The 25,647-nt window shown below is 46.3% G+C and overlaps 2 protein-coding genes across 2 annotated transcripts in view; one reads left to right on the forward strand and one right to left on the reverse strand.

Moving 5' to 3' along the window:
- The first annotated feature begins 1,892 nt into the window (after nucleotides 1–1,892).
- Nucleotides 1,893–19,914, forward strand: APCDD1L (APC down-regulated 1 like). Its single transcript, XM_042884983.1, has 4 exons — nucleotides 1,893–1,968; nucleotides 12,042–12,171; nucleotides 12,476–13,034; nucleotides 14,843–19,914. Exons 1-4 carry the CDS (start codon nucleotides 1,932–1,934, stop codon nucleotides 15,605–15,607), a joined length of 1,491 nt encoding a protein of 496 aa, XP_042740917.1. The 5' UTR covers nucleotides 1,893–1,931; the 3' UTR covers nucleotides 15,608–19,914.
- The window catches only part of VAPB (VAMP associated protein B and C), a 34,328-nt gene continuing 26,055 nt past the window's right edge, over nucleotides 17,375–25,647 (reverse strand). The window contains exon 6 of the mRNA XM_042884984.1: nucleotides 17,375–25,567. Coding sequence (XP_042740918.1) covers nucleotides 25,409–25,567 — 159 coding nt within the window. The 3' untranslated portion in view covers nucleotides 17,375–25,408. The remainder of the gene's footprint in view (nucleotides 25,568–25,647) is intronic.

Consider the following 25,647-nt stretch of genomic DNA (forward strand, 5'->3'; position numbering starts at 1 on the left):
AAGGCCTTTGGGAGCTGCAGGGATGAAAGGAACTATATGAATGAAATCTATCACTGTGCCTCCTTAGTCTGTTTGTTATGGGATAAAGCTTGTGATAGTTCACACCTGTGTGAAAGATGCTTTGAAAATGCTTTGGTTTTACTGCTTCCCTCAAAAAAAAGCCCCAACCTCAAACTATTGCAGAAGAAACGATGCAGATTAGTATTAGAACTCAGAAGATGTGAAGAATCGTAGGAAAAATACAGAGCCAGAAACTTCTGGTTTGCTTCTGGTGGAACCTGTGCCATCTGCCAGCAGTGCTTCAGTGGGCCGGGTCCTGCTTTGTAAAGGTACTGACTGTAAAATTACTCACTTCTCCCTGACATCATTATAAAGGAGAGCTTTTTTTGCCTATGCGTGTGATAATTTATGTATTTGTAAATACAAAAAAACCACAGCAGTTTGGACATTTACCGAGAATGACTGGTCTGGGGAATTGGGGAAACAAAAAGAGATAAAAACATCAGCTAGAGAAAGGAGTGCCTGCATTACAAATGGACTTTGTTATTTTTATCTTGGCAAGTATCATTAAACTCTAATTCTTTAGGCACCCAAGACAGATAAGTCTGTCCTACTTTGCATTAAAGATGTTATGTGTTATTTTTGACAAAGTAATAAAATTGCTGCACTCACTGAGACCTCACTCCAGGGCTCCAACGCCTCTGCTCAGCAAACATGGGAACCGGGCCTCCGCTTCTTCTCGTCACCATCTGCAGCATTACTGCTGTGAACTTGGAGACCAGCTTTTTTCCCCTTACTGTTTCCGTTTATGGAGTGAAACTGCCACTTTCATTAGGGAAAGCGAGTCTGCAGTCAAGGGGTTCCACAGTGGGCATGCATGCATTTTGGTTTGTGCCTCTCTCATTTGCAAAAACCGAGTCTAGTTTTTCAGTCCGGAAACAAGCGCTAAACCTCAGCCTTTAGTGCAGGCACTGGAATGAGTATTAAACTATCAAAGTCATTACCCTTCCCCTCACTGCTTCCCAAGGCATCCCAGCCCATACGTTACTGGGACACACATTGCTTAGCTTTGTTTGAAGGGCAGCAAATGACTGGTGTCACCTCTAGTCAGCATCTCATTTCCTGTTCATTGCTAATCACCAAGGCAGACAAGGAAAGCGTGTTTGATCCAGACGCATTTGAATCCAGATCTGAGCTGGTTATAAGCCTTCCATCCATCACGGCCACCCTGGGGGCCTAGCTCTGTAAGCGGCATCCACAGCCATGAGGGATGTTCAGAGTACGTTAAATTTGTTTTGGCTCTTCAGGGTGCACGCTGGCGTCTCTTGACCTCAGGTGAAGAGAACCGAGGCCTGATGTCCCTGAGGGGCCGTATCGCACGGCGGCCTCCAGGCTGCGCGGGATGAGCCCCGGAGCGCCGCGCTGAGGAGAGCGACTGTTCCTGCGCCCGGTGCGGCCCTCAGTCAGGTGGGCGCGATGCCCGCCGAGGGGCTGAGGCGCGGCCCGGGGGGCTCTCGCTCGCGGGGATCCCGCCCGGAGGCGCCGCGACGGAGCAGCGCTCCTCCGCGTGTGCGATGCGCGGCCGCGTGTGGGGCGCGGGCGGCGGAGTCTCCACCTCTTCTGGCAACTTGAACCTGTGGCTGCCAAACTCCATTAAAGCTATCAGCAGTCGGGGGGGACGCACTTCACAGCGTAGGCGGGATAGGTTGCTTTTTTTTTTTTTTTTTTTTATAAATATTTTTTTTTTTTTTTAACTCCTCTTCGAAAGCTTGTGACTGCTCCCGAGCCGGCCCCGAGCTGCAGCCGCGGTCCCGAGCCGCGGGCACCGGAACGTCCCATGGCCGCACCGCCGCGCGCTGCGCCCCGCTGAGCTCCGCGGGCACCGGCGGCGGTCGCGCTCCTCCCGCCGAGGAAGCAGAGCATCGTCCACCATGGTCCGGTGCTGGTGGCTCGCCGGGCTGCTCGTAGGTAGGTGGCATCTCTCAGAGCGGCGGGGGGTGGGAGAGGGCGGCGGGGAGCTGCTCGCCGCCTCCATCCCCACCGGTGGCAGGGAGCCCCGCGAGGAAGCCGCGAGGAGGGACGAGCTGCAGCACGGGGTGCCCCGCTGCACAGCACGAAGGAGCCTGGCGCTGCCCCGTTGCCCGCTCCGCTGCGGCCCGGGGGTGGTTCCGTGCCGGGGGGTTTTCAGATCTCCGGCACCTGCCCGGTAAAGGAGCGCTGCAGAAGCCGTCTCCCCCCGGCACTCGGCTGTGGGAACCCTCCGGGCGGCACAGGCTGCGTCTTTGCAGCCGCCTTTCAAAAAGGGCTTCGCTTAACCACCCCACAGTTCTTGGAGCTGTTTCAGAAGTAAAGGTTCTGGCTGAAGAGATCGTGTGGGAGAACAAAGACAACAGAGCGGTGAAAAAGGCAAAATGATTTCTGATGGTGACAGAGGGCAGAACCCGGGGAAGGCTTCCCCATCCTCACACGGATGTTGCCCTGGGAAATGTTTGGGAGACCCCTGGTTGGAGCTGCGTGCCCCCAAACAGGTGAAAGGAAGGGGGGACCGGACCCCCATGCCCCTGTGTAGAAGCTGGGTTTCCTTTTCTTCCATTCTTTTCTGCCACTTAGTTTGCTCATCTGAATCTGTGGGCAGCCAAATATCAATCACACTGACTGCCTGTGAAACTCTGGGCTCCACTTAGTGACCATTGCAGAGGAGTTGTGTAGTGACAGCTGTTGGAAATTATTTGCACTGAGAGTAATGGACCAGACTACAGAAAGTCTCAAAGCTTGGTACTGTATGGTACCATAGGGTTACTTGTCTGTTCCCTTATCTGGGATCTTTGTCAGACACGGTTCCCCAGATGTAAGATTCCACAGGTTGAGAAATACATATTCTGCCTCTAGAGATTTCATTAGCTCCAGTTGCGCTGCGCAGAGATCTGCTATACTGCATTATGTAAGGTTACTCATGTAACTCTAATTAGAATACTGCTTTCCTAGATTGTCCTGCAATTTTAGTCCAATCAAATTAAAATCCAGTGCTTTTCCATCTGATGTCAGTGACAGAATTTCCACCAATTTCAGTAAGAACAGAGGTTGGATCCTAAAAGATGTGTTTAAATAGCTAAGTTGGATCCAGAGCTCATTAAAACCAAAGCAAGGTTCGCCAGGGATTTCAGTGTGTGTGAGACTGGCATTGGGAATTTTGCATGAAATGAACATCAGCATGACACCAGTGCATAATTAGTTGAAAAAATGCTTTAGTTAGGTAACTGGACCTGAGTTTACAGTTTCTTCCAGCAAAGAATCACTCATTCTTAGAAATGTCCCAAGAGACTTACTAAGTTTTTACCTAAACTTTCATTAAAGTCTACATTCCAATAACACGACACCGATATTTTTCATGTGTAGCTTCTCCTGTATGGTTTTAACACTTTCAGAGTATATTTTCAGGTTAGAAAATGACTTGTTGGGGTAAGATAACATCAGCAGTTGCATTCAGTTGTAAGAATAGGAAGAGAATCCTCTACACAGTAGCACTGAATTAAATACAGACGTGTGCTTACATGTATATATCCACTGTTAAATTAACATCATTGTCTTTGGTTCAAGTGTTTGATTTGGGCAATATTTACTTTACTAATTTAATTTTTTCAAGTTGGCATTTTTTTTCTTCTCCAGTTCTCGAGTTGGCCAAAAAATCAACAACTAATGTATTATGCTGGGTTGTGTGATTTGACTCTATTTGTTCTTCCATAATTATAGCTTAGCCATGTTCAAAGTATGTGGATATAGATAAAAACAAGGCTGAGATGTGAAAAAAGCATAAGTGAAAAAAAATATCGTGTGGTTTCTATATTTTCCCCACAAGCACAAATTGTTGAGTAAGGAGATTTTCAAAAGCCAGAAATTGCTATGAAGAAAACCAAAGCTGGAATCCAATGCTAGGGGAGGCTGCATCTGGCAGAACAAAGTTTGGAAAGAGATTCTGCTTTCAGTGGGATCCTGTGTTTCCCCAGCATACACAGCATATGTCATCTGCAAAAACAACGCTTTCATGGATGAGATACAATCACCGCTAAAATCAAAATTAGGAAGCACCTACACAACACTCTCAGCCAGTTCCTTTGGTTTTCTTACCTGTTTCTTGAGGAGGACAAAGCCATGAAAACAGAGAATTCCTAATTTCATCATTTTAAGACAGAGCATCTCAGATACAATATTACCACGAAACTGACGGTGAGAAAGTGGGAATTTGAAAGTGTAACCCTATTTTCTGTAGGCTAAGATTGCTGCCAGAAACTGAAAACATGATTCATATGACTGCTCCCCCTCTCTACCCTGCTCAAATTGTGTAACATCTGAGAGGTTAGTAATCTGCAATCTGTTGGGATTTTTTTTCCCTTTAGAGAGTTTGACAGTCTCATGCTGTAAAGAGTGAAATTGGGAAAGTTCTATTTCTGTGTATTAGGAAAAAAAAAATCTGTTTGAAATTCCAAGACTCCAGATTGTTAAGTGATAAAAGGGTTGAAATCTATCATTAGCTTTAGCACTGTGATGGTGTGATAATAAGATCTTTCATGCTGATGTTTTCTCATTTTCATCAAAATCATCATGATTTGAATTGAACTGAACCTGGGAATGCTGCAAATGAAGCTCAGCTCCCATGGCCTTGTTAGAGACAGTTGCATCAGTTCAGTAACGTCTCTTGTCTTACAGTTGCTGTGCTGGTACATAAATCAACAGGAGAAACTTCAGCACTGAGTGTTCAAAGAAGTTTACTTGAGTCTAGCCCATAAATTAAAGCTTTAAACTTGAGTGCAACCATTTGATCAATCACTGGAAAACTTCTGGTTTCTTCTACACTAATATGAAGCACTGTCAAACATACGACATTTTGGTCTTGTCTGCATCAAAGAGCTTTTGCCCCTGTACTCTGGGATCAGCTTATACACCCAGCTTCCCACTGAGAGAAATGCATTTACCTGGGTCATCTCTCTTACTGAAGCCACAGGTGCTGGACACTGGCAGATTATGGCTTTTAAGTATCTCTTCTGACCTGTTAATACAAAATCATAATTAGACTTCATAAAGCTTTTCAGAGATTTTTCAGAGAGCAACTCAGTTTTCCTTGTTTGTTTTGCTGTGAAAAAAGTCCTACATTTTGTTAACTGTGAGTAGCACAAGTCCTGTTATTGGATTATACAGTGTGTAGGTTGAATGTCAACTTTGATTTCAGCATCTGTCGGCTGTGTTTAGGGGAGCTGGAACACATCAAAACTTGGCTGATTTTGACAGGCAAAACAGTAGACTGAAATTTCAAGCTATCTAGAAACCACACCCAGACCCCAAAACACATGTTAGAAGTAACTATAATTCTCTGCTTCAGCTGAACAAGTAAGCTTTTTCTGTGGTCACTTGTGATTCTTTGTTAAATGCGTGCGTAGTTCTGGTGTGGAACATGTATCAGTTTACCACCTATGTGCAGAACGTTTTTTTCTGAGAATACCCTCTGTTATGAGTGCTTTTGAATGCCTTCCTCATCCTCGTGCTTTGCGTGGGCCAAGTAGCCCCAGACTATTAGATCCCATTAGATCCCGTTTTTATTACTACAAACAGTATCCTTGCTGCAATGCCAAGACTCCTATTGTGTTAGGTGCTACATAAGGAGAGAACAAAAGGATCGCTCTTGCTTTAGAGGGTTTATAATCTAATTTCCTGGACTTAGGCTTCCAACAGTGAGTTGCAGGGACATACTGGGATTCCCAGCTGTGTCCAGCAATTAGAACCTACTGGAGTTGTTTATATCTTTATGTGCCTAAATGCCTTGGTGCCTCTGGCACGAATTTCTGAACCCACCGAGGCGATCTTGATGAGGAGGAGGGTGAACAATGAACTTACACAGGAGAGCAGCTGTCTCCCGTGGGAGCTGAGGACCGGGAGTGCTCCATGGCAGTGGGAGACTGAAAGGCCACTCTCAGCATCCCGCCAGCTCCCTGCCAAGAGCGGGTTATTCCCTGCTGTACTAAAGCTTTGTTCAGTCCTTCAAAATCCTGCCAAGCAAGTGGACTTGTGCTGCCTACTAGATTGTGCCTCAAGAAGTTCCCACTGATATACAAGGCACATTTTTTTCACTCTTCATTCAATCCCAACAGAACCTCTTTATTCGCTGTAAGGAATTCCTTCCCTTCCTTGGTGTTTATGCTTTGTGAATATTTATAGGCTGTTATCATGTCCATCTCTCTCCAGTTGTCACTCAGCCAGGCTGCATGTGCTCTGCTCTTTTAATTCTTGCTTCGTAACTCAATCTCTCCCACCCCCTAATCGTTTTCTGTTGTTCTGCTCTCAGCTCCCGCCAGTTCCAGTTGCTCATTTTGCTTGGGGGGAATGCTATATTTATGTTAATATTATGTGGTGGGTGGTCCTCTCTGTGCTTATGGTCCATGTGAGTGATTTAGATGTTTAAAATGAGGTTGGCATTTTATAGCCAAGCCATTGCCTGGTTGCCAGTTCCACTCTTCAAAGCACTCTGGGAGAAAATATGCTTAGCCATCACTATTAAAAGCAGCCACAATAGCCACTGGTAAAGTGTCTGTGCAGGGGTTGGAGGGTATTGCCAAAACTCCATGGATGTGCCACAGATTCAAAATGATGGTATGCCATTACTTTCAAAACCATGCGCTGTATTCTCTGTTAAGTTTTTATCTCGCCTAACTTCAGGAAGATAGATGTCCTATTTCCCATTTGGTTAGAATTGAATTCTGGTTAGAGTTTAACTGAGTCGTGGCTTTACCCCTGGGTATTGTTCAGCATGGGGCTGAGCTGGTTTGCTTTTCATTCTCCAGCTGCTCTCACCCATCTGTCATCCAGGTGTCTCACTGGGATCTCACCAAAACCAAACTAAAGTTCTCATCAGTGTTCAAGGAAGAAAAAGTTGAAGCATTTCCTTTCATCCTTCAGTGTTCTTTGCCTTTTCCTTCTACATTTCTCTGTGTCAGACACCTGTGGCAGTACTGCTCAAGACTGCACAGGTCACAGTGCGTTCATGCTGTCTGAAATAACATGTTTTTTTGGTGATTTACCAAAGCCAAAAAAGAAGGCACGTAGCAGTTATCCCATTAGCTCACACCTCTGCTCATAACCCTCGGTGCTCTGGCTGTTGGTTCCCCTGGCTCGGGTTGGCACAGTGCTGGCAGCAGGCAGGCTCTTGGCTGCATGCAGGCCGCTGCTGCCTGTGGGGGCCATGTGGTGCTGCTCAGCTGTTTTTGACCGAGTCTTTTGACGCTGGCTGGTCTAGGGGAGGAAGAGCACGAGTCTCCTCTTCCTGAGGCTGCCTGATGCCATCTGAGAGCAAGGAAGGAGGGAGAAGTGGCGTGGGGCAGCGGGGCTCATGCCTATTAGGGCAGTGAGCGCAGGGCAGGAAGGGCTCTGCTGGAACTGAAAAGTGTGGCATCGTGACCGACAGTAACTGCAGGAGATCTCTTGGGAAAGTGTACTCACATCTGCTGCCAGAGCTTTTATGTCTCATGCTGCCATAGTCCTCTATGCCAGCTGCGGTGGGCCCTGCTTTGTTTGCTCCATCTGGGGAGAGAACGTGTCATACCCCATTTCTCCTTTGTACTCCTGTATTCTTTCAGTGGAGTATTCATGCCAGTTTATGGGGAAGGGCACTTTCTGAATAAGGTCCTGATGCTGTGTTGTTACAGTCATGGGATCTTTCCTATTTATGACTCCAATGAAAGTGGGATCGAGCCCTGCAATCCTATTTACAGTGTCAGGTCTGGTTTTCTTCAGTGTAAACAGCCAGAGAGAGCAGTTTTAAGAGCCTTTTTATTTAAATATAGTTTATACTGAAGAAGATCTTTGACATGCAGGAGAGAATATCTTCTCCCTTCTCTCTTTCCCTCCTACAAGTTCCATTTGTCTTGTCATCTACCCCTGGACATGACACTTACAGGAGAAATAAATGGTTCCATGATTCCAAGAGCAAAATATTTACTTCTCTAGTGCCTTAAAAACCTCTAGACAGCTCACCACAAGTGCTCCACTATTTTAATTGTGGATGTGAGACAAATCAGACAATGATCACAGCCACAGAAGACAGGGTAGAGTGTCTGAACTTGTTTTCCAGTGTGCTTAAAGTTATGTGGTGAATTTATGTTTCAAAAAGTTCTTCTCCAAAACCCTGAGCTGCTTGGGACTTTAGAGTGAGCTGAGTTCCCTCTTAAGATCTGCAGAACGTCGCATGTGGTCATGTTCTGTACTGCACAAGGGGGTGCTCTGCAGTGATAGCTAACATATCCAATATGTTTATTGTGCCACTCTTCAAAGAACACAAAGAAACATCTGGTGAATTCAAAGCATTTTGCAAGTAGCACAGGCTGAGCATCAGTCTAGTGAAACAGCTCTATATATGCCCATTTTGCTGAAAAATAAGGGATGAATAATAGAAATACTTTTCCAGAAGCCAAACAGAACTCCAGTGAAAGCACTGGCATCGTCCCTCAACCACTTGACCACATTCTGGCTTCAATTCAGGGAGGCATTACTAATCAGGAAAAATGCTCATGAACTGGCTTAATTCGGAACTCGTGCTTAAGTTTCACTGAAACCAATTAGACTTAAGCATATGCTTAAGTCCTGTCCAAAACTGGGTTCAGATTGAATGTAGGCAAAATGCAAAGTTGTGCAGTGATACACTGCTCCACCCCCACTGGGTTATATTTAAGTTTTACAACTTTATAATATCATAAAATAAAATATATCTCTTCCCACAGAGTTGTTCTCTTGGGAATGCCTTATTCTGAGTGAATAGAAAGCACTGCTGACTTAATCTCCACACAAATGCAAAAGAAATTGATCTGCTCAATACAGACATCTTTGCTTTTGAAAAAATGCTTATTCCTTTAGTGGCTATCCCAAAATCCATTCTGCATGCTCTCAGAACAGAAAAATGCTAAGGAAACACTGTTTTGCTCTGTTAATGAAATCTGTGTGGATAAGTATGATTTACTTAAGCAGAATATATTGATAAGTTTCTTATCACCCATTTCATTCCAGTCTGAACATTCCTCAGAAAATATCAAAGGCTTTAGGTCATCTCTAAGTGAAGAAATCTGAAATTCTCCATGACTTCAGGCACTGATCTTATGCCTGTGAATGGGTGACTAACTGAAACATTAGATTTACAACTGGAAATAATAAATTCTGGCCATAGGAGGCAATAACATAACAGATTAAACAATCTAGCTCTGGAGAAGAGTTCATCTTCAGTAACTAATTTGGTGCAAACTCTAACGTATGCATTTTCTCCTCCATTTATAAAGGAATAGATGTGTGACTCAACTTTTTTCCAAAGTCAATCTGCATGGAGAAACACAAACAAGGTTTGTTTCCAACAGAGCATATTGCAGTATTTCTCTCCTGGATGGTATTTTTTTTCCTTCAAAATGGAGAAATGGATCTGAATCTGCAGCAAAGAGTACTTCTGTAGCACAGCTCCTGTGGCAGGTTCTCATTTCAGGCTTGGCCATTGCCTAGGAATCTTTCGTCCTAATTTTACCAAGAATTTACTTTGCGTAGGAATTTCCAGTTCTGCCTTTCTATCATTTGATGCTGTGGGTCTGATTTTTTCTACAAGTTGCTTATACAAATGAGAGTATGGAACAGTTGATTAGTATTTGCTACTGCAGTTGTCTCAAGACTCGGCCCAGTTTCTGCTGGTTCCAGGGATCAGCCTGGCGTTCCTAATTGCCTGAGTACTTGTGCAGCCCTCTTGCCTGGAGACCTTGGGCCAGTGCTTTGGATGCAGCACGCACCAGAAAGCTGGAAAAAGATCCTGTTTTGTCTAGCTGCTGCACTGAGGAGCTCTCTGGAAACGCTTGTGGTTAATCAATACAGACAGACAGGATAACGAGAGAATGGAAGAGATCACAGTTGGAGATTTTTTTTAGATTTTCCTATGAATGAGTATTTTTGTCTTGAAGATGAATTGTCATTAATTCCTTCCCCCCCACCCCTTGCCCAAGAACTCTATGAAGCAGTCAGCTTGTGTCTCTCTTAAGATGGAGACAGGAGCTGTGCTGATGTGCGTCCCCAGGGGCTGAGTAACAGAGTGACACGAGTGACACATGAGTGACACACGAGTGACACATGAGTGACAGCCACTTTATGCTGCTCTTGCAATCAAAATGTGGCCTAACTACAGATTTTAGGTCTGGAATTGAACTTTTCCAAGTTAAAACACACTGTTTGGATCTGGTGGGGCTGGGCTGGAGTATTTGAGAGAGAAAAGCAGCCACAAAATTTGGATACAATCCAGTAGCTTTTGGTTTGAGGATGCATTCAGCTTGGAGTCTTGTGTACAGTTAAGTAAGATAAAATCCCAAGGAATTCCCATCATGTCAAATATTTACATTCTGGAGGTTTTTTTATTTTTACTTTTCCTCTCTCACTTTTTTTTTTTTCCCCCCATGCAGTTTGATCCTGATTATAAAAATTCCCTTTCCTATTGAATGTGTCAAAATCTTGTGATCATGTTGCCACAGTGTCTGTGCTCTCAAATAATGCAGACTTTTCGTGTCTCTGCCAAAAGCAGCAGTAAGGGTTCAGTCAAACACTGAGGCTTCTGCCGCAATAAACACACACACAGCAGTTAGCAAGTTCAGCACGGGGCTGTATTCACTGCTGTTATTTCGGTATAACTATAGACTGCACTGACACCTCCAGAGCCCTTCTGTGGTTGTAAGCAGGAGCAAATTTGGCCCATATGATCTGTTACCTCTAAGCCAAATACAGCTATTTGTGTAGTTTACAGTTTTCTCTAAGATAATTATTTAATATGCTTTAAGTGTGGTTCACTCTGGATTGTCCTTTAACTGAAAGATCTCCAACAGCTTTGCCAGCAGTTAGGCCTGGTGCTAGGATGGGCAGCTGGAGCTTGGCTATTCTGCTGCTGAGTGAGAAAGCAGCAGGAGTGGGGCTCCTCAGAGCACAGCTCTGGCAGCAGTGGGTGAGAGAGCAGAACCACGGTGGTACCAGGCTGCAAACTTAACCAGCAGCCAGGGCTTTGTCATTCAGGTTTGTCTTTTCATGTGAGGGCTCGCAGGAACTGATTTTTAGGAAGCACAATGCAGTGCAAGCAATTGAGAAGGAGCAGGCTATCCCTGCTCACCCTGTCAGGCCCTTTACAGATGATTAAAACAGAACAATTGCGAGTCTGCTCCAGGAAGACCCCTCAGCACCAATAAAGCATCTTTCCAGGCAGTTCCTGCACTGCAGCGCGTGGTGAGGTAACAGAACATCCGCAGTGCTTTCAGTGCCTTTGGGTTGGTCGGCTGCTTGTTAACGCTCCCCTGCTCGGATGGGGCTTTGTGTGCCGTGCGCTTATTCCCTGTGGTCATTCCAGGGTCTGTGTGTTAACATCTGCACACATTTTGAAGGCGCTGTTCCTGCAATGTGTAAAACCTTCCCCCTGTAGAGAAGTGACCGAATTTGTGCATCAGTCTGAAGTTCCATGGCTGGCCGGGCTGCGGGACGGGCAGGAGTGGTGCAGGAACAGCAGCAGGGATGTGGCAGCTTTGCTGGGCCTTCGTTTCAAAGAGGCAAATCTCGCCTTCCTTCCTGAGGCAAACTCATCTGGAGGGCAGCGGGAGTTTGCCTAAGAGTGAATAACGCACAGGAATATGCATTTATGTGCGTGCAGGCAAAGGTCTGCAGCATTTAACCGCGTGCTCACACATTCCCATAGCCAATAACATCCGCTGTTATGGGAAATGAGGTAAGTGACAGAAGTGCTGTCCTTATGGAGGGCGACAGGCGGGCCGCCGTTCCCATGCCGTAGTTCTGTATCGGTTTGCGCTGCCGCAGCGGCTTCGGAGAGAGCGGGAACAAAGGGCTGCGCCGACGGACCGAGCGATGGGCTTCAGGTACTGGAGCTGGGAGCCGGCAACAGCGGGGGCTCCGCGCGTGTGTGTATCGTGTGTATGTGAGTGTGTGTATGTATATGTGTGTGTATATGTGTGTGTACTGACCGCCTCCCCGCCTTCTCCCCGCAGTGCACGCGGTCGCGGAGCGCTCGCTGCGCTGGGAGCCACGGTGCCGGCAGCAGCTCCGCCACCTGCAGGACGGCGCCAGGATCGAGGCGCGGCTCCCGCCCCGCCTGGAGGGCCATTGGGTCTCCACCGGGTAAGAAAGGCCCCGCGGGCAGCGGGAACTGCAGCCCACCCCGACCCGACCCCTCAGCCTCCCTCCTCCACTGGGCAGAGCGGGCTCCACAGCCCCTCCATCCCGTTTTCCCGGTGGGTACAAAGCGTCACGTCGCACCCGGTGACCGCCACCGTCGCGTTTGGCAGCGGCTCTTAAAGAAGACCTCGAAATCTGCCCCTCCCGCCCCTCTGCCCCCCGTGCCCCGCGTTCCCCCGGCCTCAGCCCCGCTCCCCACAAGGCGCCCGTTGCCGTTACCGGCGCTCAGCGCTGCCTCTGTCCCCAGGTGTGAGGTGCGGCCGGGGCCGGAGTTCCTCACCCGCTCCTACCTTTTCTACGCCAACCGCCTCTTCAAGGCCTTCCAGTTCTACTACTGGGACCCGTCCTGCCGCGAGCCCTCCTACTCGCTGGTCATCAAAGGCAAGCTGCGGCTGCGCCAGGCCTCGTGGATCACCCGCGGGGCCACCGAGGCCGACTACCACCTGCACAAGGTGGGCATCGTTTTCCACAGCCAGAAGGCCATGCGGGAGGCGGCCTCCCGCATCGACCGAAGCTCGGGCGAGGGCTGCGGCGGTTTCCTGCCCCCGGGCCGCGCCTGGAGCCCCGGAGCGCTCTACGAACTGCTGAGCGCCAAAACCGAGCGTGACTGCACCGCGGCTCTGGGCTTCGCCATGCACGAGCTGAGCCTGCTGCGGGTGGAGACGCACCACCAGCCCCTGCCGGGGCCGCAGCAGAGCGGCAGCAGCCTGGTGGAGGAGCTGTACCTGGGAGACATCCATACGGACTGGCCGGAGCGGCTGCACTACCGCCCGACGGGCTACCAGCGTCCGCTGCAGAGTGCTGTGGTAAGTGCGGGCGCCCAGCCCGTGGGCTTCGCAAAGCGCTCCTTGGTTTTGTGCTGTGAACACACCGACTGCCTGCACGTTGAGCCCCACAGACCCCAGGAGGAGATGGAGGTTCCCCCATCCCTTCCTGGTTGCTGGAGTGGGCTGCCTTGGCATGGGGCTGCAGTTAATGGCTTTTCTTTGGCTCTGCGTTCTCCTCGGAAATGCAGTTTCCCGGCTTCCTGCCCCACGGGCAGTGAAGGCTTCGGGCTGCACGCTGCTGCCCACTCTGCTGTTTGCCTCCCATCCCTCTCTGTTATGTCCTTCAGTTTCAGAGGAGCAAGGAAGCCAATGTCTGCCATTAAACTGCTGCTGCTCTGTGTAATGCCATTAGAGGAGGAAGTTGCTCTGAGAAATGCTATTACACTGAAACCAAGCGTTCTCTGTGACAGAAATAGAGCTGAACAGGAGCCCTGCTTGCTTCTTGTTTTGTTTCAGATGTTGCAGCAGGTTGCTTTATCTCCAGGAAAGCACATTTTCATCTGAATCATGTCTGATCCATTCAGAAATGACTGAGCAGTGAGATGGGGGGGAAAACCTCTCTGCATTTTGCCAGATGGAACTGAGTTAACAACAAAAAAATTCTTTTGGGTGCAGATTGTGGGGGGCAGCATTTCCCCATGCCCCAGATGACAGCAGCTGAGCTTGGAAAAAGAAAACCACAGAGCAGCACCCCCCTTCCTCCAAAGTAACCTTCCCAAATTGGTTAAAACTGTGTTATCTTGGGCCAAACTCATATATATGAGCAAAACCAGATGGTAAATATAAACACTTCTAAAAGTTAATTTAAACCCAAACTTAAAGATACTGAAATCCACTCTCCGAGTACAGCACTGTAATTAATCAGCTCACAGCTCTCCAATGCACCCGCGCATGATGTCACCACTTGGCGGTCATTAGAAGCTGCCATACATTAAGAATTCTTCACATGGCAGTGAGAAGGCTGAGGGAGTGCGACAGTTGGCTTCGTGTCCATAGTGATCAGTTCATTGGGAACAGCCTTTATTTTTTCTTTTTTTTTTGTCACTGGACTCATATTCCTTTGCCTGTGCTAGTGAGAGCAGCAGAGCTATGCTAGGAATTATTTTTTAACCCTCTTGATGAAAATATCACTCTTTTTCCCTTAAATTTATACTTCTTTTAAAGAAACCCATTCTCCCAAATTACCTTTCATTATCAAAGAATTTCCTGTCTGAGGAGAGCAGATACATTTGCCAACTTCTGGGATTATTTAGCCATAATGTACTGTGTACTGTCAGCACTCATTAATGTGACAGTAGCAGTAAAACAAACTGAAAATGACTAAATTACAGTAGGCTCCAATCAACTCGCATGTAAATTACCCCCTCTCCAGTTAACTACTGAGTTATTTAACCTTGCTGCATGCAGTGGTTCAGCAAAGATTAGCTCGTGTTCTGGAAAACGATACAACATTCCAGCCCTGCTTAATGAAAAGTAAAGCAGTTGTGATGCACGGAGTGCCAGAAAGTGTTCCAGGCTGCCCCAAACCCTCTGGCGTTTGACAAAGGACGGCGGAGGCGCGGGGCTGCAGCAGCTCTTGGCCTTGTCCAGCTCCACTGCTGCGTGCGAAGCCTCAGCTCAGGACGGCACAGAGCTCCTCATCACACTTAACCTACCGGGGTGTCTTGGATTGAGTTTGTTGCAGTCGAACGTGCTGGTGTGGGAGTGGGAGTGTGGGGTTTTTAAATATTGTGAGAAGGGTTTTTTTGGTCCTATCGATTGACATGAAATTTTTCTGTCTCCTGCAGCACCACATGCATCCCTGCCCGGCCTGCGGCGCTATCTACAGAGCTGACGAGCACCACCCGCCCATCCTGCCTGCCCAGGTTGAGCTGCCAGTGCAGCTGAGCGGCAGCTGGGTGAGCACCCGCTGCGAGGTGCGCCCTGCCGTGCTCTTCCTCACTCGGTACTTCATCTTCCACGGCAGCAACCACACCTGGCAGGGCTACTACTACCACTACTCCGACCCACTCTGCAAGCAGCCCACTTTCACCATTTACGCATCTGGGCGTTACACCCAGGGCGTCCCCTCCTCTAAGGTGAAAGGGGGCACAGAGCTGGCTTTCAAAGTCACACAAGCACGGGTGACGCCCATGGATCAGGTGACGGTGATGATGCTGAACTCCTCCGAACCGGGGAGCTGCGGGCTCGCAAGCTCCTGGAGTGCCGGCGTGGAGCAGGATATAACGCCAACCAACGGCTGCTTGGCTTTGGGCATCAGGCTGCCCCACACGGAGTATGAGCTCTTCAGAACAGAGCACGACCCCAAGGAGCGCAGCCTGCTGTATGTTGGTGAGAGGCCCACGGATGGATCCAGCCCTGACCGCCCCGACAAACGGCCCACGTCCTACCAGGCGCCCCTGGTTCAGTGCGCGGGTGCATCAGAGGAGTTCCCTAGCTACTATAGTCTGAAACATGTGGGGAAAGAGGGTGCTAATGGCAGTGAAGAACTGAAACCTCTGCCTGTGGCCCTCTTACTGTTGATAGCAATGCAGGTGCTAAGATGGGACTAACTCTCTATTCAGGTACAGCACAGAACCCAGATAGTCTTGGTGCTAATATGATTTTTGTAACTTCTAACTGAGCACATCTGGAACCAGTTTTACTTAGACTTGGAAACACTTCAAAAGAAAAAAAAAGAAGGCAAAAAACAAAGAACGCTGAATGAAGCCAAGAAGATGTGCCTGACCACGTACTGCCTGATGGCTTTGTTGCCTCATCTCCCCTCGTCTTTGCATACCAATGTAATGTAGTGACATGGATGCACTGCACGTTGCAATCAGTACTTCAGCAATGAGGGGAAAAAGAGCATCAGTTGCAACTGATGCTTTGAGCTTCTGGCACTGCTAAGATTTAATCAAGGGCTTAGTTCAGATGTAATTCAAACATCCAGAGTGTCAGCTGCTGAGTTTTTTTGAGGTTAAGCTCCCTCCGCCACAGTCCTTATTGCTGTTTGTGCAAATTTGATCTGCGGTGTCCATCAGCACCAGATACAGTGTCAGCAAGTGCTCTCACTAAGGACACAGCTAACGATGCCTCTCAGTTTATACATGTTTTCTGCAGTTTTCACATGTACATACATGTGGAGATGCAGAGCAGCAACCCCAGAGCATCACCTGACAGACAGCGATGCCCGACTCATCATAAGAAAAGCTACAGTAAATAGAAGAGGCTCCTGTGCATAGCGGTGCCAACTCCCAGCATTCTGTAGCTGCAGACACTGCATCCTTGCTGCACTATTTTGGCACTGCCAACCGCAGCTCCCACTCACAGGCAGTGAGCAAAGATCACTGAGGTCTTCTCAGGCCGTATATTTTCACTGTCTCCTCTTCTAAGTGCACTGGCTGTTAATCCAGCTGTCGTATCAGTTGGACTGTCACTGCCAGCCCCGTTCACTTGAAGATGGTTTATAAATCTGCCTGCAGTGAACAATGCGCTGAGGAGACGAGTCTGAGCAGCACTGTCAGACTGTCCAGAGCTCTGCTGGCAAGGAGGAGAGAGTAAGAAATTACATTCCCTTTGCTGCAGCCAAGAAGCATATAACATACCTGGGGAAGACCTCTTCCCAGTAGCTAAATCCCCTCCAAATAAGCCTATATATCTTACAAGGGATATTTTTGTTAAACCATCTATGCAATAGCTACTTCTTAATGCTGTTTTTACAAACTTGCAGCTTGTACTTAAATAATTTATGGGTTTTATAGCATCAAAGTACTTTTTGGGGGGAACTGTACATTAATAATTCAGATGAGATGCTTATTAAATGCATACAGTTGTGACACAGATGTTGTCAGCATGTTCACATGTGCCAGGCCCGCGTAAGCAGCCACATCTCTGATGTGCACAGTGGCCAAACTCGGCTCGTCTGCCTTCAATGCCATCAGTGGAGGCTGCTCCAGGGTTCAGCTCAGCAGGCACAGCGCCTCCCTTCGTGTCCAAAGCTTGTTGTGCTTTGTTGCTTGCTGCTGCATGGAGATGTGTGGGCAAACATTTGAAGAACTGAAGTGCACCGTGAGGAACAGGGCTTTGGTCATCTTGGGACACCCCGGGAAGGTGCAGTGTATGATTGAGGCATAGCAGCACTGCCTCTCTTGGAAGCTGCATGCAATTTTTTCCATAGCAGTGCTGTTTGCCATCACCAATTAATGCAGTGTAGGAGGTTATGGTACTCAAAACTGGAGAAAGACCCCCAGCTCCCCCGCAGCAGCCGTGGTGCTCAGCACAGCTCAGCTCTGCAGCACTTCACACTTTGGGAAGGAAAAGAAGCCATGAAAATGCTATCTGCATAAACATTGCAACTTTTATTGTTCTTTTCACAGTTTTGGGAGAAACATTTCTAAATTATACAGTTATTCTCTCAAGAATTTGTGCCTCTTTTCCAATCTGACAGTGAGTCTTGTTTTGCTCATTTTGCTAAGATCAAAGAGAGAGTGGTGTTTGCTATTTTCTGTGCGTGAAGGTAGTCGTGCACTGTCATCAAGACATTCTCAGATAAACTCAGCCAACCAGTTTTCTCTCTCCCTCTATGGCCTTTCACACTCTGCTAGCAATTTAGTAAGTTTTGAATCTCTTTTTGCATCTATCCCAATTATCCAGCTTCTCTCTCAACGTGCAAATATCCAAATTGCATCAAAAATGCCCGTCTCATAGCTGAGACATACAGAAATACAATCACTGCCAGGGATAATTCAAAACAAGGTGACCTTTGTCAGTTTTTCACCCTGGGACTGCACTGGGAGCACAGGTGCAGCTCTCATTCTCTGACTCTGAGCACAGAGATGTTCATCGTGTTACTGTTTCTCTCAGTGGTGATTTTAGGTATATTTTCACCGGTGATTTGGAAGCACTGAATTGTATCAGATCCCTGCAGAAGCCTCCTGTGAGCATCCCTGTTTCACTGCGGTTCTCTTGCAAGGACCACTTCTGAAATGTGCCATTTTCACAGAACGCCAGGCTTTGCTGGGGGCCCAGCTACACCCAACCCACATTAATCCCAAAGAAAAAAGAGAAATAAAGACAGGATGAAATAAGTGACTTACACGATGCTCCTCCGTTAGTGTTCATCTCCTTTTTCATCCCTTTCCCAGGGCTGACCAGCTAAGCAAGCACATACCCGGTCACCCCATGCTGCATGCCACCCTCATCAGCAGAGATGGCCCCAGACATCTCCCTTACAAGTACTGACAGAAGTTTTATAGGCTGAATTTGAAGATGTTAACTTTGAATGTTAAGCACTGCTAATGAATGACATCAGCTCTGCAGTTCTCCTAGCTCGTCACCAGCAGTTTCACCACCTGCATCCAGAAACAACCCTTATCTCCTGCCAAGATTTCCTCGGTACCTCAGCTCTTCACCCCCCTCCTCCCCCCAAGCACTCGAGCCCATTCATTTTTCTTTTCCTTTGGCTATTGCTTTCCTTATTAATTTTCTACACTTCATAACTCTTATCCTTCGTGTTGACTGCTGTCAGTTTCCCTTTTTCTTGTTTTATATTACATCTATTTTCCCCCTCATTCATCACTGAAATAGGATGGGCTTTTTGCCAAAGTTGTTCTCTTCCTTAATTGCCAAACTGTTGAGGTTGGGCCATTTCCTACCTTTCTCATAGAAAACTGCCAGTTCTAATTCTGCTTGCCATCTAATTTCTTCTTCACCAGCAGATTTAATGCTGAATTTGCTGAGCTGTGCCCTTTGGAAGCACCACGTAGGTTCCCTCACCTGAATGCAGGGGGGATCCCCCCAGGGAGCACCAACTCCTTGTGCTCCAATTCCTTTCTCCTCAGCCAGCACAACCAGGACAAAAGCAAATACCTTCATGCCTAACACTGTATTAAAATCAAGGACATTAACAAGCATCTGACTACTGAACTCTGTTTGGCTCTGAAGCACACACGTGCCTTCCTGCTGTAGCTGTGAAGAAAAAGCAAGCTGAGGGCTGTTTGTACCAGCTGGAAGGCAGTGACACAGCCATACGTGTCTCCAAAGCCTTGCTCTGAACTTCTAATGTAGTTAAAATGATGAAAAGTATTACCTCCAAAAACAGAAGAAAAAAAAAAGCAGCACACTTCAAGCATTCTGCATACACTCAGTTGCTTCCTGCACTGCGTCTGAGCATAAGTCTCACACATCCAGCCCCATCATTACTCAGATGCACGGCCTGTGATGCTCTGCTCCTGGGGCAGCACATTGATGTACAGCTGCCAACTCAGCCTTGGTCAGATCTGTTCAACAGTTCCATTAGCAGGAACAAACTTCTTGCACTGATCCACCCTTTGCCCGTGTTTAAAATGCCTCACCATGTTTTCTAATTTGCCCCCAAAACTGAGACAAAGCAGAAAGTTTTAAAACACTTCTGGATAAATCATTACGATCTGATAACTGATCCACACTGAATCTAAAAGCCTCCTATTGACTATGAGCACACTGCACTGAGGCAGCAGGGGACAGAAAGGAGATGGCTGACTGCACCCGGACACCAGGAGCAAACTGATCAGCACGGCAGTGAAACACAGCAGCTGCTGCTCCACCTGCAGCCCCACAGCACACAGCAGTCGGCCCTGACATACGGGTGGGTTCCGTGTTGTGCCACATTGATTCAGGTGACGTTTCAAAAACCACATTATACAGATCTTAAGAGACTTAAGCTGATGCAGAGCCAGGCTGTGCTGTTGCTGGACACCCCCTGGTCAGCCACAGCCCAGTGCTGCACTGGGCATCAGAGCCACCTCTCACTCCCTCCAAGCAGCCAAACCCGCAGCTCAGCTCTGTCATCTCCCAGCTCCTGACTTTGTATGGCCTTAATAAAGTCCTTCTGAAAGTAGCTGTGTATGGATAATTACACGTGGGAGTTGTGCCAACCCAAACAAGAGGGAGTTCAGAAGGCTCTTCTGGTCTTGCGAGTTTCTCCATTGAAGAAAAAAAAAAATTGATTAAAAAAAAGAAAGTATGGCAAAACTGGGGACAGCACTTCCCTGCAGGCTGCTCCTCAGCTCTTTGTAGGCACTTCAGAAGCATGAAAAAAAGTCACAGAATTAGGAACTTATTAAATGAGAATGAAGTGTACCAATGGAGAAATATAAACCGAAAAGCCAGATGTATGATGTCAACTTGTAATACGCAGGTTCAATTAATCCCTTAATTCATTTGTTTTCTTATCTTCTTTTGCTTTGCCATCTGGAAAAGGCCCTTCTCCAATGACACATTATAGGAGAAAGATCCAAGGTTCAAAATCTGCTTCAGGGGAATGCAGCCTTGTTTCTTTACTCACAGACTGGAGAGATTCATGCAGATGCTTCAGGACAAACCTGGGCCTGGACCAGGGGGAAAACATCTCTGTGGGAGCTTAGGACAGTTGTCAAACTTGTGCTCTCCAAGGTAAAAATGTGAAAGCAGTTCTGTAAAAGGAAATGAAGCCACGGGAACAGCAGAGCCAATGATAGTTATAATGAAGTAAAAATGCATATCAGAATGTTTCATGGAAGAGGCTTCTGAACAGCTCTCACTTGTGTTGTTTCAATGAAAAGCCTACATTTATCCAGTAAAAAAAAATAAACTAAAAAAAAAAATCAATCGATAAAACAAATTTCATAGATAAGCAGATTTGAGTAGCAGAAACACAACTACTTTGTCCTCGGAAGCTCATCCAAACAAGAGGCAGCAGTGCAATGCTGTGTCCCTTCAGCACTGACAGCCATCAGCAAAGTGATTCAGAGCACGAGGCAGTGGGGGTAACACAGAAATCGCTGGCGGATGTGGGCAAAGGATCTGCACTGCCCTGCTTGAACAACAAACCCCTCTGTTTGTCTAACTGCCTCTGATGGCTCACAGCAGCACTGCAGCCCATTGTCAGCTCTTAATGGAGCGAACCTGCAGAAGATTTCAGCCCGCAGGAGCAGGCAGCCTCGCTCAGTAGTCACTTTTCTTTCTGAAATGCCCACACACTGATCTATGTATTTCCTCATCAGTAAATCAGACTTGTAGAAATGCTAGAAATTACAAAGAAGAGTAACATCCAGGTATGGCATGTAACTAATCCCAGTCCTACACAGTCACCTTTTTTCGTATTTGTTTCTGAATAATAACAACACACAAAGAAACCCTGCACACACAGATGTGCACACTGCAACTCACCACCTGTCCTTTCTCAACCTGCTCACTTGAGGATCTGAGCAATGGGTGCTGACCCGTTTGCAAACAGAACTGAAAAGCAACTCTGAGCTGCTTCATGCTGCTCATGGTACTGCTGCACAGCACACGAGATCCAGAGGGCTGCTCCTATGTGCTCATCCATTGCAAACAGAGGGCTCTTTGGTTGTGCTTTTCCTCAGTTGCTTTAGATAGAAAACAGAATGTGAGATACGACATGATGGGACATAATGTAAAGCAAAGTAAGGACAGCGTGAAGAGCTCAGAATTCCACAGGTCACTACTGCACCTATGAATGAAGGAGGTGTTCCAATCAAACGATGAAAACAACACTTTTTTTTAAGAGGGATGACACAGAGAGCTTCTTGCATTTGGTGAGTGCAGTGTCAAACACCATGACATTAGAGAGCCCTTTTGTACCACATCACCATGTAAGTATACTGACTGCTAAGTCAAGGTTATAATAAGAATTGCAAGTTCACAAGTGCAGCAACTAGAAACCCTTTACGGTTTATTGGTGAGAAGAAAGTCTAGCAATTTGTAAAGTGAATTTCCAGCTTTATCCCACTAACAGCATTTCAGCAGAAAAGAAGTAACACAGAATACCATCACCAAGCCATTACAATCCTGTATTTTTAGAAAATTACATTATGATACATCAGTCCCTCTCAGCATTACATATGTAGTATTAACTTAACTGGGCCCTCGGCTACTTGACAAGAACCAGCACTGGGTGCCTGGCCTGCACACACCACTGCTGTGCATTCACACCGCACAGCTGCAGCGCACAGGGACGCCATCGCTCACACACGGAACGGTGCTGTAAGATGGGAGCAGCCAAGTGAAAAGAGCAGAAATGGTTTTCTCATTCACTCCTCAGCACGCTTCGGCTCTGAGATGTTTTAGAACTGTTTGCAGAGGCACCCAAATTGCGCAGACAGCAGTGCCAGAGCTCCACAAGGAGAGCACTGCCAAAGCAGCCTCTGCTGGCTCTTAGAAAAACTAACAGTGAACGTATCTGAACAGAGCAGTAAGGACAATAAGTAATAACTTGCTTTCTACTACCCTGTATCAACTACAGTTTCCTAGCAGCTGCTGCTGTGGGAGGACACCAGATGATAGTGTTATCCATGAGCTCTACACTTCATGCCTAAGATACACAATGCCCTCCAGAATATCCACCCCTTGTAACACCAAACAAAAGCTCTCCCAGCAGCAGCATCTAAAGGACGGTTTATAAAAGCTGGATTATTTTTGCAGCATTTCCACAGACTGGCCTTTAGGAACTGCAAGAAAAAATACCTTCACTGTTCTTTCTGTTGCATATGAAAGAAGGGTCTGGCTAAAGGGCAGGTAACAAGGATTCTACTCAGCAGTCATTTAAGTCCAGCAAAAGCAAAGCTACTGTCTAGGCTGTCAACAAAAACTGTTAGGAAAGACCTCGATTATTACTTGTTAAAGCTGCCAAAGATACAAAGTTAATTTAAGAGTCCTGATTAGGGCTGGAGGTGTGGGTCTGCCCCTCCTGCAGACTGCAGCTTTATGGGTACACCCTCAGCTTGCTCAGTCCTGCACATCTCTCACCGTGCCTTTGTAAGGCATTGAGCAGCACACAGAACTCTTCTTTGTGGGACTTCTTTATAAACCTGAGTGCAAACCACAAAGACAAACTTGCTCACAATGACTGGAAGTTCCAAACCATCAGCGTGGCTGTGGAACAGTGCAAGGAGGATGGACGTTCTGTGGTTCTGTGACTTTCTGCTTCATTCAAAGCTGCTGTGCCAGCAGTGATTGCCAGCCATATGGAACAGCTGCCTGGAGTGCTCTAACAGACACACTCACAAGAGATGATCAGCGTAAAGCTTCGATTCTCTGCCCTGAAAAGGTTGGTTTTTTGGTTGCTTTTTTTTTTTTTTTTAATACTTTTTGAGGCTGTTTTTTAGGGCTCTCAAAGCTAATGCTATATACTGTGAAGCAAATTAGGATTTCAGCTCCTCCAATAACATTTCTAGTGAAAACAAGGTATACACAGCCTCTTAAAGACACCGGGTAACTCAGCCTCCCTTCAGTGAAGAAATGTCTCAGACACATTCTTTAAAGCCAACAATTACCTTTTTTTCCATTATTTACAACTCATGTTTCTGAAAAGGCCCTCTCAACTGCTTCTGTAGAAGTCTGCACTCCTCTGCTCCTCTGTCTCATCCCTCAGCCCACTCTGTCACACTGACCTCTGTGCTCTGCTCTCCTGGCACAGCGCTGCAGCCACACTTCAGCTCTTTGTCCTTCCATCCTAAGCAGACAAGCAGGCAGTAACATTTTGAAGTAACAACCCTCTCCTTTCTGTCGCTACTTCCAGAGCTGTGCTCCTAAGGGGAAAACACCAAACAGTTTTTCATCCCCCCAAAGCCATTTTCTTGTTAAATCTCACATGAAGTTTCACTTTTTTGCACTTGAGAAACAAATGGAACAAATACCAAAGGCAATGATGGAGAACAGCACAGCAGGCAGCAGCTGCCCAAACACCCTTCCCAAGGAATCCTAGGAGCAAAAAAGGAATGGAAGAAGCCACGTTCTGAAGATGTTTCTTAACCTTGAATGGTGCTACAAAAACTTTGTCAGCAATTGTTTCTGGGCATAGGATCTAACATTATACAAGGGCTCACTTGCTCAGAAGCTACTTCATCTACTGAGGCCCAACACGTTACAGCACGTGGAGTTTCTGAGTTTTGTAAGAAAATAAACAAAATTACCTTTGCTTCACGTTCAATATGTTAGTAAGCATCTTAACCAACGAATCCAACTAAACTGAGAAATGTGAAGTTCTGCAGCACCTCAGCATCAGCACGGCTCCTGTGAACAACACACAGCACCCTGGTAAAGGACGCCCAGAGTGGGGCTGCTCACAAGGATTTTAAAATGAGGCAGGGCAAAGTCCTCCTGAAACACGGCCACCGGTTTCCTTATGCTAGAAACAAGCTAAGTTGACAGATAATGCTGCTCCCTCCCCGCCAAAACTATCAGAGCATGACAACAGTAACAAAAGAAACATTAATTTGGGGGCTTTATTTAATTTCTTTTTTTCTTCTTCTTTTTTTTTTTTTTTTTCTTTTTTTAGATGCTACATCGTCAAACAGGATTGGTCTTTTTACGGCATAGGACTAGTTTACTACTAATATTTTCTCCCCTAGATAGACTTATTTACATACAAAAACAGTTTCCTGACCACTGTTTTCCCAATGCTCAGATGATCAAAACTCCCAACAATTGCGTAGTGCCCAAAACTACAGGAGGCAGAAGAATCTTGCATCACTACAGCAGCAGATTTTTAGTTCTAGTCACTGGCTTTAGAACAGGTGCCTTTTCATACCATAAAGCATTAGTCAGTTTTGTGACAGGAAGGAAACATGAGATGAAATACATTAAATAAGTTAAATATGCATTAAACATCTCTGAATAACATTTTAATTCAACTAAATGAACCAATAGCAATGCAGCTTGGTCCCTCCATAAGAACAAGGCATTGACTTCTACTCCCAACTAGCGCCACACCGGTCCATACACGCCTCTTCATGATGCCTGGCACATTCAGCACTGCCACATACAACTCTTTCCAGCTTCTCACTATTCATTTAAGTGTCAAGAAATTGGTAACTTGCACAGAGTTGAAGACACTGACAGAAAAACTGTTAAATTTATGAGCAGAATGGTGGGTTAACATATTTTACAGAAGTTATCAACACCTCCTGCCTAACCCAGCTCCAAACATCCAATAGGGCCAGCTCCAGCAGTGGAAGAATCTTTTGTTTTTTCTATTTTTCCTTTTTTTTTTTTTTTTTTTTCTTTTTTTTTTTTTTAAAAAGAGGTCATCCAGCAACATGTACCAGGGACTAAGAATGTTTAAAATGACATATACAATATTCCATTGTAGTGTTAAATCATGATTTTCTTCCCCCTTCATCACTGAAGAATATTCTTTCATTCATTCCCTCATTGTACATTTTAAACTTTCTAGATTATGTTACATAATATTTGTGCAGGGGTAATTTAAAGGCAAGACCTGTGAGATGTCATACATTAATTTTTTTTTTTTTAAACACTGTTATGAATAAATTTAATCCAATGATATGGCAGAACCATCAAACCAATTTACAATTTCCAGCATGCTGCCTCTACAAGGCTATTTTTCCTATAATTACACCAATGACAAAGAACAAAACCACCAAAGCAAGTAGTCTGGAGCTGTGCCCTTCATCCTTGACAACAGCTGCAGAAGCAGATATTGGGTTGTTCGTCTGGGGTGCCTTTCTCATCCGAAGTCCATCTTCTTCCTAAAGGAAGACAGATTAATTACTTCTCCTGAATAAAAAACACATTTGTTTTACAGGTGTTTAAAGAATTCCTTCATGCA

The sequence above is a fragment of the Lagopus leucura genome, unplaced genomic scaffold (genome assembly GCF_019238085.1).
Source record: "Lagopus leucura isolate 7727_CA_CO unplaced genomic scaffold, USGS_WTPT01 Super-Scaffold_100047, whole genome shotgun sequence".
Taxonomy (NCBI): domain Eukaryota; kingdom Metazoa; phylum Chordata; class Aves; order Galliformes; family Phasianidae; genus Lagopus; species Lagopus leucura.